The sequence below is a fragment of the Chlamydotis macqueenii genome, chromosome 2 (assembly GCF_036417535.1).
Source record: "Chlamydotis macqueenii isolate bChlMac1 chromosome 2, bChlMac1.mat, whole genome shotgun sequence".
NCBI lineage: Eukaryota > Metazoa > Chordata > Aves > Otidiformes > Otididae > Chlamydotis > Chlamydotis macqueenii.
Genome location: NC_141557.1, coordinates 120,236,673 through 120,250,558, shown reverse-complemented (window position 1 = coordinate 120,250,558; position 13,886 = coordinate 120,236,673). Strand labels below are relative to the sequence as shown.

General features: G+C 37.7%; 1 protein-coding gene across 1 annotated transcript in view; it reads right to left on the bottom strand.

Moving 5' to 3' along the window:
- SNTG1 (syntrophin gamma 1) overlaps positions 1-13,886 on the bottom strand; it is a 355,089-nt gene that overhangs the window by 109,159 nt on the left and 232,044 nt on the right. Inside the window, exons 8-9 of the mRNA XM_086742308.1 lie at positions 2,308-2,410; positions 758-840 (exon numbers count right to left, since the gene is read on the bottom strand). Of these exons, the coding sequence (XP_086598434.1) occupies positions 758-840; positions 2,308-2,410 (186 nt within the window). The remainder of the gene's footprint in view (positions 1-757; positions 841-2,307; positions 2,411-13,886) is intronic.

Genomic DNA, 13,886 nt, shown 5'->3' with positions numbered 1-13,886 from the left:
TACATTTCTGCTTTTTCAATATATCTGTAATAACTATGCTGTATACTGATTTATTTATTCAGTGCTTTTTATTTCATCTGTGCATATTCACCTATCACAAAGACAAATATATAGTAAAACTTGTTTTAGAACTATATAAAATAACGGAAATTTTGCATTTCCTGGCTAAGAAAATTGTTAAAAGCCCCCTGTTGCACTTCAAAGGCATCTTTTTCTAAAAATCTGATCAGATATCTGTAGCATTTCATCCTAGAGAGACTTTGCTCCATAATGCTATTAAGAGAGATTTTAAGTGTAAATTACTAGAAGTAAAATGCTCTCACCTTAAAAACAGGCAACAACATGCACCAAAATAATCCTTTAGGAAACATTTTCAGACCATAAATTAAACAAAAATAATGAAAAAATATTCTGATAAAAGTTTTCTACCTTTTCTTTAAATAGATATCTTTTCATTTTAATAATTTTAATTCCTATAATGTGGAAATAATCTAGAAGAAAAAACTTTCACAAAATCCCTGTTGTCCAGATAAAACTAGTAATCACATCTACCAAGGCACAATCTCAGCTGGTATAATTTGTCGTGGTTTAATTCCCAGCCATAATATCTGGCAACTCCTTTTGCCCCTATGGAACTGTCTATCTCCAATGTTAATTAGAGCTCCTCCCATCTTACTGTCCTTTATTATTTACTTTGACTTAACTACTACAGTGTTGTTCTTCTGTATAACTCCATCAAAGAAATAAAAGTTCTTACCGTGTTGTTGGGATGGTAGTTGAGATGCAAACCACTGTCACATAAGGGAGAGGATGTGCCACTGCTTTGGTCACTGGGGGCACCTAATACAAACATGAATACATTAAAAAATCTTCATTAATTTATGATGCTATAATTCAAATTTGTGTATTCCTGTATGTGTGTATTTCTCTATCTTAATTAGTTTCATCATATCTAACATTCATTTACTTTCTCCATTCAGCCAGTATCTGGTTTTTAGTTTGAGTATAGTGCCTTTTTAAACTGACTGGAGGCTCAAGAAACCCTTCCCTGGCATCTTGCTAAAAAAAAAGTTAATAATCTGTTTAGTAAAAAAAAACAAAAACAAAAACCACCACCAACAACAACAAAGAAAACACAAAAGAAAAAAGTGTTTGTAAATTTGGTAATAAAAGAAAAGTGTGTACCTCCTCACTTGGTTTTCACTTGAAGGAACAATTCAGACAATGCTTTTTTTACTCTCAACGACGTTTGCAGTTCTAACAGTAATTGTATCAGTTTAGGAAATGACAGTGCTACACCTCATAAGCAACATGATAGGATCAATTCAAATGCATGTTTGTGTGTGTTACTCAGGGTATTCTGTGGTACCACAACCTTCCAGAAAAGGGACAAATGTACTGGGACACATCTGTATTTAAGAATATGTCATTCTAAATTTTTTCTTGTCTCACTAAAACTTAATATCTAGGCAAAAGACAAAGATAACGTTTCAACAAACAATTGCACAAAATATTATTTAATGATTTAGTTTATTTAATTACTACTAACTTAAAATCAAAGGCTAAAAGTACTGAAATCAATATTTATTGTTTTGTTGATTAAAAATTAAGCAATTTATTTTACCCTTTTAGGAGCAAGAAGCAGAAGGAAAGCAGCAGTGACAAAAGCCACAGGCTGACATACAAATATGCTTAGATATGCTGCAACTGTCTATAATTATGCACCCACACTTACAATTTAATATAATTAAGGGAAGAAAGCTGTCTCTGTATGTCTGTCATGGGTCTACTTGCTTAAAACTCGGTTGGACTTAAACAAAATACTAATCATCTGAGAGTCATTTATTTTAAGGTAGACAGACACCTCCATCAAAGCCTCTGAATTCTAAATGGCAAAGTTAAGTCCTCCAAATATACACATACAATCTCATTTTCACATTTACAAGATAAATCTCTTCCAGACTAAAATCTTACCTGATGCTGCCGGAAAATCTGCTTTTAAATACTCTGCATCAGGATGTGAACAACTGTAAACTAAGGTAATTTCACTGTTTTACCTCCAACATTGCTGATTCACATCAGCCAAATGCCTGGTGATCTGTATTTTTCAAGCAAAAATAGAATTTTTTTTTTGCTAGAGGTGAATGTTACTACAAGACCTGGCAATACAAGCAGCTCATATTCAGGCAGCAATGCTGACCAAAAAAAGCTGCTGTCAATCACCCCCAATGCACAGTAGGTTTGGAAGGTGCAACTGTTCATGAGCGTTGAACTGAGTTTTCTTTTGGTCAAGGAATAAAGGCTTACATGCACAATCTTCATTCAATGGCAGTTTGAGAAAAGCAGGTGCTCTTTTCAGAAAGGACACGGTTAGGGTCACTTCTTCCCCTGCATTGCGAAGGACCTGAACCTGGAAGAGAAATACAGACAGGACATCTTGAAATAAATGTATGACAAAAAATGCATCAGCAAATGTAAGCAATGCCACACAGCTTTCACATACCAGTACACAACTGCTTAGCAATTTATTTAAATGACATTTTATTCAAAAAGAAAGCAAGATGTAAATCTTGCTATCGGCTTGTCTATTGTGTTTCTAGTCACACATGAAGGTAATGGGTGGGGGGAGCCTTGGCCTCCTATAATAGCACTGGCTTTGCACTGTGCTATTGCACAACTTGCTCCTTGACACTGTTCAGCCATGCATCTCCTTCTTTCAGATCTGGTATCATCCACCCTAGCACTTATGTATGAAAATTTTTTTTTTTTTTTTTGCGCCTGAGGTTGTCTCATAAAGCTCTAACCAAAACAACAGCAGTAGTTTCCACAGCTGTGACATAATCCTATGAGTAAGTCTTTCCAACATCCAGAGTTAAATCTAGCTGAAGCACTACAGCATGGAAGAGAGATCTAATCCTCCTTAGAGCCACAGAGTAAAGAAAAAAGTACCTATTTTTAGCCTTAAGTCTAGATAAATACAAGCTGGGTTTTGCCAATGGGCAGCTGGCATTTTGGGTATAGGAACGTGTAAATCACCTATTCACCTGGGAATGCTTTCCGCCTTCCTGTATTCTCCCACAATTGCTCCCGTGGCTCTTATTCATGCCTTTAGCTTTGTGTGGTACGGCTGATCGACACCTCAAGACACAGAGCAGAGAAAGGGAACTCCAGGCACCTCCCCAGATTGGCACAAAGGAGGTACAAAAGCAGCTAAGCAAAACGCTGTACTTGACAGTGGAGGAATAACATTTGAATTGGTTTATAACATGAAAGCCAAGAAGCATTAGGTCACATAACTCTAGAGAAGAACCATTTCCTCTTCTTCTGGCTCTATAACTTCAGACTCTTCAAGGGCTGATTTAATTTGTGATTACAAAGACAGAAGATTGCACCATGCCTCCATCTGAGTGACTGCACTCATACTGTGCAGAGAGCCAGCTCGCTGGCAGCAATGTTCAGAGAGCTGCTACACAGTGACATATTAGAAAAATGTTTTAAACTAGCATGTATCTGCTCCCTTTCTGCTGTATTTTTATGATAGCTGGATAACACACAGGCAACCCTTCTGTCATGCTGCTGCTTGTGAGAAATCCTTGTAAATCATAGAATCATAGAATCTTTAGGGTTGGAAGGGACCTTTAAAGGCCATCTAGTCCAACCCCCCTGCAAGAAGCCCTCCAACTACCCCCCTCCAACTACATCAGGTTTCTCAGAGCCCCGTCCAACCTGGCCTTGAATGTTTCCAGGGATGGGGCATCTGCCACCTCTCTGGGCAACCTGTTCCAGTGTGTAAATAATTTACAGAGGATTGCTATTCTTTAACCTAAGCCTATCGACAACCTATCCTACAGATTTAGTTACATGCATATATATAACTACATGCAGGGATGCTTTCACGTGGAATCACTGCATTACATTAAGTTAACTTAAAGCAATCCTTCAAGAAAAAAAATCAACTTTCCCTTTAAACACAATACTTCTACTCCACACTGGTTGCCACAGAGAAGTAACAAAATGATGACAGAATATTTGACTCAGTATTTGAAACCCACACTGACATTTTAGGCTCTTTATTGTTTAAAATAGCACAGTGGTTGTCAAGGCACAATTTGCAGTCTAGTGTGTATTTATATGTATGTGTGCAAATAAACACACACATATCACAACAAATTTCATCAATTTAAACTGCATGCCAAAAACTTCATCTGTAACATGAGCCACTTTGACAAGCACTTCCCAGTCCTGATATGTTTTACATCTTAGATTTCTTAAGTAGTACTTATTTTGTAGAAATAAGATGACCTGTAATCTGTGGAACCGTAGATCAAGACTCTGAAGTCTTGATTTCCATTGGAGAAACCATACCATATCCTCAGCCTTCATAGAAGATTAATCCTTCTCCTCTCTTATGTAGTAGTCACATAGTTCAGAACAGTCATAACCAAAGCAGAAACTTACAGGCATGTAATGTCCATTCAAATGACAGATGTGCATAGACAAAGTGCAGGAAAAATACAGGTACCCTCCGCCTTTTTAAAAATACTTATTTTTACTCAGGAATGAGGAAGAAGTAAGTGGAGAAGTTAGAGCATTACCAACTTTAACTTATAAAGTCACCTTTTAAGATACCTATGTGGATATCATTTGTGAAAGAAGCTGAGACAGTAAACAGTTCTTTCTTCTTCCAAGAGTAAAACAAGCCACGAACCTACATAATTTCATTTTATAATATATTGTTCTGTAAAGGTTAAGAAGTCTACTCTGACCTTTTTCTCTAACCTTTCTCTTTCTCTCTCAAATCTCATTATCTCAAAGGACGAAGAATTTAAGCTGGTACATATTTTAGTTGAAATCAGCCATACTTATGTCACTGAAGTATATTTTGGAGTATATGAAGCAAATAAGCCAGAAATTTACAAGATTTTGACATGTAGATTAAAGACTAAAGAGAGACAAAAGAATAAAAAATAAAACTACTAGCTAATCATTACAAAAAAAGGAGACAAGCTATCGATCCCATTTCACTTCCTTTCTAGTCATTAATACAGCCATTCTGGGAAATAAGGTTAGCTGAAGAAAATGAGATTCTTAATTGAAGATATTAATTGTCTTTTTGTAGCTTTCAGTGGAAAGTTTTACTGTTACTTTACATTTTTTGTTTTTATTTTACATAAGAAATAAACAATTGCTGAATTGTTTTAAATGGAGTATGCCTTAAAGGATTCATTTACTTTGTGTCCTCATTCAGTGTGAACACCATGCCATACTGGTGTGAAGTGCAATAGGAAATCTACTCAACAACGATCCCAACAAAGAGGAAGTATCACAACAAAGTTGGGCAAAAACACCAGGAGGTCTGCACAGATGAAAAAGGAGCTCCTGGACCAACCAAAAAAAACCAAAAAGGAAGCCTACAGAGGGTGGAAGCAAGGACAGGTAGCCTGGGAGAACTACAGAGAGGTTGTCTGAGAAGCCAGGGATCAGGTAAGGAAGGTCAAAGCCCTGACAGAATTAAATCTCGTCAGGGATGTCAAGGGCAACAAGAAAAGCTTCTTTAGGGGTAAAAGGAAGACCATGGAGAATACAGGTCCTCTCCAGAAGGAAACAGGAGACCAGATTACCCTGGACATAGAGAAGGCTGAGGCACTCAATGACTCTTTTGCCTCAGTCTTCACTGGCAAGGGCTCTAGCCACACCACCCAAGCTGCAGAAGGCAAAAGCAGGGAATGGGAGAATGAAGAACTGCCCACGGTAGTAGAAGAGCCAGTTTGGGACCATCTAAGGAACCTAAAGGCACACAAGTCCATGGGACCTGATGAGATGCATTGACAGGTCCTGAGGGAACTGGCAGATGAAGTTGCCAAGCCATTGTTCATCCTATTTGAGAAGTCATGGCAGTCTGGTGAGGTTCCTGTTGACTGGAAAAGGGGAAACATAACCACCATTTTTAAGAAGGGAAATAAGGGAACCACAGGCCAGTCAGCTTCACCTCTGTGCCTGGCAAGGTCATGGAGCAAATTCTCCTGGAAATCATGCTAAGGCACATGGAATCTAAGGAGGTGACTGGTGACAGCCAACATAGCTTCACTAAGAGCAAATCATGCCTCACCAATTTAGTGGCCTCCTATGATAGGGTTACAGCATCTGTGGACAAGGGACAAGCAACTGACATAATCTACCTGGACTTGTGCAAACAATTTGACAGCGTCCCGCACTACATCCTTCTCTCTAAATTGGAGAGACATGGACTTGACAGACAGACAACTTGGTGCATAAGGAATTGGCTGGATGGCCACACTCAGAGAGTTGTGGTCAACAGCTCTATGTTCAAGTAGAGACCAGTGACCAGGATTGGATTCCTCAGGGGTTAGCAGTGGGACCGGTGCTGTTTAACATCTTTGTCAGCAGCATGGACAGTGGGATAGAGTGCACCCTCAGCAAGTTTGCCGATGACACCAAACTGGTGCAGTTGACACACTGGAGGGAAGGGATGCCATCCAGAGGGACCTTGACAGGATGGAGAGGTGGACCCATGCCACTTCATGAAGTTCCACAAGGCCAAGTGCAAGGTCCTACACATGGGTCAGGGCAATCCGAAGCACAAATACAGGCTAGGCGGAGAATGGATCGAGACCAGCGCTGAGGAGAAGGACTTGGGAGTGCTGGTGGACGAGAAGTTTGCATGAGCTTGCAGCCAGAAACTACATCCTGGACTGCATCAAAGAACAATGGCCAGCAGGTCGATGGAGGTGATTCTCCCCCTCTACTCTGCTCTCCTAAGACCCCACCTGGAGTACTGCATCCACTTCTGGAGCCCCCAACAGAATGAGGATGTGGACATGTTGGAGAGAGTCCAGAGGAGGGCTACCAAGATGACCAGAGGGCTGGAGCACCTCTCCTATGAGGACAGGCTGAGAGAGTTGGGGCTGTTCAGCCTGGAGATGAGAAGGATCTGGGAAGATCTTAGACCAATCTTCTAGTACCTAAAGTGGGCCTACAGGAAAGATGGGGAGGGCCTGTTGCAATAGGACGAGGGGTAATGGTTTTAAAATAGAGGGATATATATTCAGACTCAATGTAAGGAAGGAATTGTTAAAAATTAGGGTGGTAGAACACTGGCACAGGTTGCCCAGAGAGCTGGTGGATGCCCCATCCCTGGAAACATTCAAGGCCAGGTTGGATGCGGCACTGAGCAACCTGATCTAGTTGGAGATGTCCCTGCTCCTTGCAGAAGAGTTGGACTAGATGACCTTTAAAGGTTTGTTCCAACTCTAACTATTCTATGATTCTGCTCTTACTGAGGAATGTTTTTAGTGCTATACCAGAACAGGTCATGTTCATGAACGGAAAATTAATTGATAACTTTTATAAAAAAAAAAAACAGTCTAAATTAATGTAACTGACTATTATGGAGAGTTAAGTTTATGGAAAAAGAAAAACACTTGAAAACAGAGAGTCAAACAGTTTGTCTGGAAGAATGATACAGCATGATTTTTTAGAGTTTTATAAACATGAGTGGAATTGTACCAATAGTCAGAGATACTAGCATATTAATTATTTCTTCTTGCTTTCTCATTGCCTTACATCAGTTCAGCTCAAAACTCTATAGAGTCATTTTGGTCACATGTAGATGTGTTGCTTGTTCAGGCTTGCAAAATCTACATTCATGAAAAATGAATTTATCTGCACAAGTATATCCACACGGACCTAAGAATCGGAAGCACATTCCACTAACAAAGTAGTAATCAGCTTTTACCACCAAATTCATTAACATATTGAAGAAACCAGTTGTCAATTATGATATAATTTTTAGATTAAAAAATTGAAAGATATCTGCTCAGCCATCCTGGTCTCTTACATAGAAGAAAGCTCCCTCACATTTACTGTATATACATTGCAAATACCTTGTCAGTCAAGCACTATCACTGACAACGCATGTTTTGGTTAGTTCTGGCAGTGATAATTCAATAAATATTTCAAGGTTAGTTTGAAACACAAGAGGGAAGTAGATTATCTAAATCCTTTATACATCCTTTTCAGTTACAGTATATTTTCTGATTTATAAGGAAAACTTAAAGCTAGCTCCAGATTTATTTGCCAGCATCATCATATATTGTACGCATGATAAAAATGACTGAAGACTAAAAAGCTAAGGACTATTTTCTACTTCCTGTAAACAATGATGGTCTCTTAAAAATTTGTAGTCATTTAGAAGAATTTCAGGATTTTTCTAATTTTGCAATCTCTATTTCCATATTTTGATATAATTATGTTAAAGTCATTAAATTCCTGATACATTAGACCACAAATTAGAAAAAAGTGGGGTTTTATTTCCAGAGGCTGTACTGACTATTCAAGATGTATGTTTTTTTCTATAAAGTCCTAGACCTTTAATATTTTTAAGATCTTCTGCAAAGCCATAGATTTCAGACATATAAATTCACCTGTCTCAGGTTTTTATTTTAGTAGTTAGCAACGAATAGTAGTAACACTTAATGTGTTGATACAGATGTTGCACAGATTAAATAATGCAAAGCTATTTGTTATCGTTGTTACTACTTGATTTACTTTTTTTTTTAAATTTCATCTATTGAGCAATGCTAGCTATTGATTATTTGGTGTCCAGTGTCTAATAAAGTCATCCCTGTAAAAGGAAGAAGATGTGACAGTGAAAAGTCTTAACATCTCCTCATCAACATTACGGCTATATATTAAATTCCTGCTGTTATTTTAGATATCATCTATATATTTAATGTAGAATGAGTTGATGTGAAAAGAACTACACAAACAGAAACATCAAATACCATCAATAAATTTTCTAATGCAAAGCATAATCATACTACCTATGGGATAAAGAATTAACTTACTTCTACATAAAGAGCCCTATATAAAGTTAGGATGTTCAGGAGTGAGACAGGCTAAAATAACAGTTGTGCTTGTCTGAGCCAGCAGCCGTGTGAGTGAAATTAGAAGATTCAGTGTTTCTAGAGCGACAGTGTCTGTATTTCCATGAAATTACTGTAATGACTGCAAGGGGGCCATTTGAAGAAGTGAATTTTATGGTGATGTGTAATATTGCTGAATAAAATCTCTACATAATAATAACACTAGTCTGAACTTTTAATAATGTCTACAATGATATTGCCTTTTAATTTGATAAAACCTTTCAAAGTTCCAGTTCAAGAAAACATTTGAGCATATGCTGAAGTCTCTCTCAATATATTCCGGAAAGCACTGAAGCATGAAGTCCCTCTGACTTCAGTAAGCATTCTTTCCTAAATACGACTGTAAATTCCCACTTAAATTACCAATGAATTTACCCATTAATGAAGTGGTAAAGATTTAAAACAGAAGACTCTCATAGTCCATAAGATCTGTATTCTCCTGAACTGGAGCAAATGCCACTCTTCAGTGTGATTTAAAGGAAAAATCAGTTCTTTGATGAGCAGCTTGAATTATAAACATCTGGGGTGGGGGGGAGGGCAAGCAAAAATAGAAGACACGTTCCTAGCCACTGTGCAGAGTTACACAATGCCCTAGTTCAAGTCCATCAGCAGATAGCAGAACATGCATTCTGGGACAAACACATAAAGGCCCAAAGCTTGAAGGCTCAATGCATTCACACAACTGTCCTGAACTATGTTTATTCAAAAAATCGACTCTTTTGTTCAGTAATAGCCATGTAGTTAGCACAGAATATTTGCATATCAGTGTATGGGGAGTTTTTAATACCTATGATCTAATATTTATCACAGTATTTGCCAACACTGAAAGTTAATCAACAAATATAATAGTGAAAACCACCAAAGCTTTTTTTTTTTTTTTTTTTTTCCCTTCAGAAAATTTCTCTTACTGATATATAGAGCAAACTAGAATACCATTTTATGACAGCAGTTCCAACTCAGGCTACACAACTCAAAGTATAATTTGGACCATAGTTTGACACTACCATAGTTGTAGGTTTTAAAGCTTTGCTGTCTGGTTCCAGAAACTGTATTAGGTAGATACAAAAACAACTGGGCTGCACACTGGAACTGGGAGCCTCCTCAAACAGAGCAAAAGGAAATGCAGGGCAGAATGGTGCACATGCCGAGGATGCAGGAGGACTTGTCCTTCTATTCAGGGTTCTCTTCTGCATGTATCTTGTTACTGGCACTGTTTAAAAAAAGGGCAGGGGGGTGCAGTAAGATTAGTTGTTACAAAGCAAAGATACCCTGCTGAGCCTACCTCTAAGTGATTATTCTGAGAAGTGACAGATAGAAGTTTATGGCTTCTCAGGATGACACAGGAACTGAAACAAGGTAGCAGATATTTGGCAAATGCTCCAGCTATTAAGACACTATATAAAAGATCATTTCAGGGCAACATACACTGAGATTCAGGGTTTGACGCTTTTTAACAAGTCCCATCAGACTGACCACTTAGAAACAAAATTATTCTTGATTCCAAGTGACAGCTCATTTAAGCTAGACCATCGGGTGCCTTCTCAGATAGACAATGTTATACCAGTTGTCTTACAGCTATATTCAGGCTTCTTTCATTGATCTTTGCCCTGCCTGTTTTCATAGGCTTAGAGGCAACAAAACATGCAACCTCAAGACTCCTGTATAAAGCACTAGTAGAAAACTAAGTGGTCTGCCTTTAAAAATAGATAGATTTCATCATGTTTCAAGCCTAAATGCAAAGTAGGCCATTTATATTAGCTGACACCAAGAGACATCTAGAGAGTTTCCTTCATAGGAAATGACTAAAATAATCAGAGGTAAGCAACATGAGTAAGTGTAAGGAGGAGGTAGAAGAAAGATTAATTTCACAAATAATTTATTGGAAATATAATCAACTCACACACACACAAAAAAAAAATCCATCAGGCAATAGAGGACCAAATGTGACAGGAGTCAGTGTCACATAGAGGACACAAGACTCCTGTCAGTTCTTTCTTCAATGCAATTCCAAGGTAACAAGAGAATATTGTCAAGTCAGTGATACATTTACAATCAGGCTGGAAAAAAAGAATTTGTTTTTAAACTTTTAAGTCTAATACTTGTAGAGTGAATTACTTACAAGTTTGTCTAACAGATCTGATGATAGCTTTCTGGAAATCTTTAAACTTTCTTAAGCTCCATAATCAACACTAAAATGTTTAGTAATCTTTCAATCAGAATAGCAATAGACAGCAATTATTGCTTAGTTGCAAATTTATCTTTTCAAAAGTAATATAGGAGTGTCGCAGAAAAGGATATAAATGCAAACACCTGAGGAAAGAAAAAAACTATGAAAGGAAAAGTCTGCCAGGAAAGGTCTGCAGGATTTTCCTGTTCTTTCATTAATCTTAGCATCTTTAATAAATACCACTCATAAAAAAAAAAACATAGCTGCAAGTGCTTAATTTGCATTCTTAGGTCTTGTACCCTAATTGGGAATTCTATTTCCCTAAAGACTGCCCTTATTGGTCATCAGAGTTCATATGAAATCATTACAAGGACATTACTGCAATAGAGAAACTATGAAAAGCAAGGAATTAGAACTTATTAAAATTAAGTCTATTAAAAGTGGGAACACCATACCCTGGAGTTCCTGACCATAGGTCACAGGGTACACCATAGGTCCCTGAACTGAAAGGTTTTATACCATACTCTGAAAAATGAAAAATATGAATTCCCTATATAGATTCCAACTCTAATACATTATTTTCCATGATATATGGAAAATCAGTATATTCTTTGACTTTGCATTTCAGTTCCAAATAATGGGTCTTGTTAATGTTTCCCAACCTATATTCCATGGACTACTATTGGTCTGGGACTGTGGTCCATAGAAGAAATCATAGAATCATAGAATCATAGCTAGATCAGGTTGCTCAGAGCCTCCAACCTGGCCTTGAATATTTTCAGGGATTGGGCATCCACCACCTCTCTGGACAACCTGTTCCAGTGTTCCACAACCCTCATAATAAAAAAAAAAATTCCTAATATCTAATCTCAATCTATTTTCCTCTATTTTGAGACCAAATAAAAATAAATACATGTTTTGAGATAAAATAAAAATAAATACATAAAATAAATACATATTTTGAGACCAAATAAATACATATAAATATATAAAGATGCATTTATTAGCTTCCTACAGAAGCTACCACCATAGGCCCCCCCCCCACTAAACAAAACCACGACATTCCACCCCTCGCCTCTGCGAATTACGTATTTAAGAACTCTAGTTAAAATACACACACATCAACATAAAAGAAAAAGAATTCCCCGCACCAAGAACCAAAATAATATCCTCAAAACACCAACAGTGAATATACCATGCAATTTACACACAATTCACCACTTATCCCTTCACCACAATCAGAACATAAATTTCCCCAAATCTTTTTGCTCTTTTGTCAAGTTCAATCCCTGTTTTGCCCATTACCGCTCCCAATTAAACTCAATCCTTATCTCAAATTCCTCGAGCCCCACGTTGGGCGCCAAAATGACTGTGATGGTTTAGCCCAAATCACCACACAGTTTCTCGCTCACTCTCCCCCTCCCCAGGGGGATGGGGGAGAGAATTGGGAAGGAAGGAGAACTCGTGGGTTGAGATGAAGACAATTTACTAAAATAAAAGGGAAAACTACAATAATAACAGAATATAAGGATATCAAAAATATACAAAGTGAACAATATGTGTTTTCTCACCACCCGATGTCCCAATGACCGATACAGCCGTTCCGAGCAGCGATCACGGAAACAAAACCGAGCAGCAAGCAAAGGAGCAAAAGGGAGCCAGCAAGGTAGGGGGAACGATGCCAGCAAAAACAAGCAGGAAGGATGGATGCCAGGAAGGCAGATACCCACCCTCGCCTGCCCCCACTTATATACTGAGCATGACGTTTATGGCATGGAATACTCTCTTTGGCCAGTTTGGATCAATTATGTTGTCTGTCTTTCTCCCAGCTTCCTGCATCTGCAAATTAGCGAGACTTGGAAAGCAGGACGGTGTCCTTGGTCTCATTCACAACAACTGGTATCATCAGGGTGTTTATGAACATTCTTCACACACAAAATCCAAAACATACCAGCTACTGAGAGGAAAAATTAACTCCATCCCTGCCAAAACCAGGACACAGCTCTACATGATATGCAGCTACTCATGACAAGAAAATACCTATGAAAACAAAAAAAAATTCAAAGAACCAAAAGACTCCAACCCAAACGCTCTTCAAGTTTCCTGAGCTTTTTCAGTATATCTATATGTAGTGAGTACATGCCAGAGTTCAGAACTGCCTGTCTTTGTTTTCTCATTACCTACTCCATGTATGGCTCTGCTTCTCTAGGATTACTCAGCTACACTAAACAATCTGTGTCGTTATACAGTTTTAAGAAGTCCTCTACTTAAAATTCATACAGCTGTTTCACTTTTTAAATATTATTTTATCTTCAGCTGCTGAGCACCTACTGTCTTTCTGAGCTAATTAATGAATACATATTTTTGTAATTACATATTTAATGAGTTCCAAAACAATTGGCCAAGATGAATGAGGCAAACCCCTTAATATTCTGAAAATGTTAGAAATACCAGTAGAACTGTTCCTAGTGTGGTTGAAACTAAAAAGTATCTATTCTACAATTTTTGCACAGGTGTAAAATAAGAAATGTGAATTCTTTTGGACAGCACAAAACTTTAGGATAGTTTTCTAATTGTAAATTACAACTCTATGAGACTGATAAAATCACCACCATGTATTTAGGTAAACTACTCACTCCCACCATCAGTCAAATATTACAAAACCATAAGCCTAATTCTAGTTTCAGCTACTTGTATTAACATGTATATTTTATCTTTTACCAATACTACACACTTTCATCACAATTGTATATATTTAGGTAAATCTCTCATTG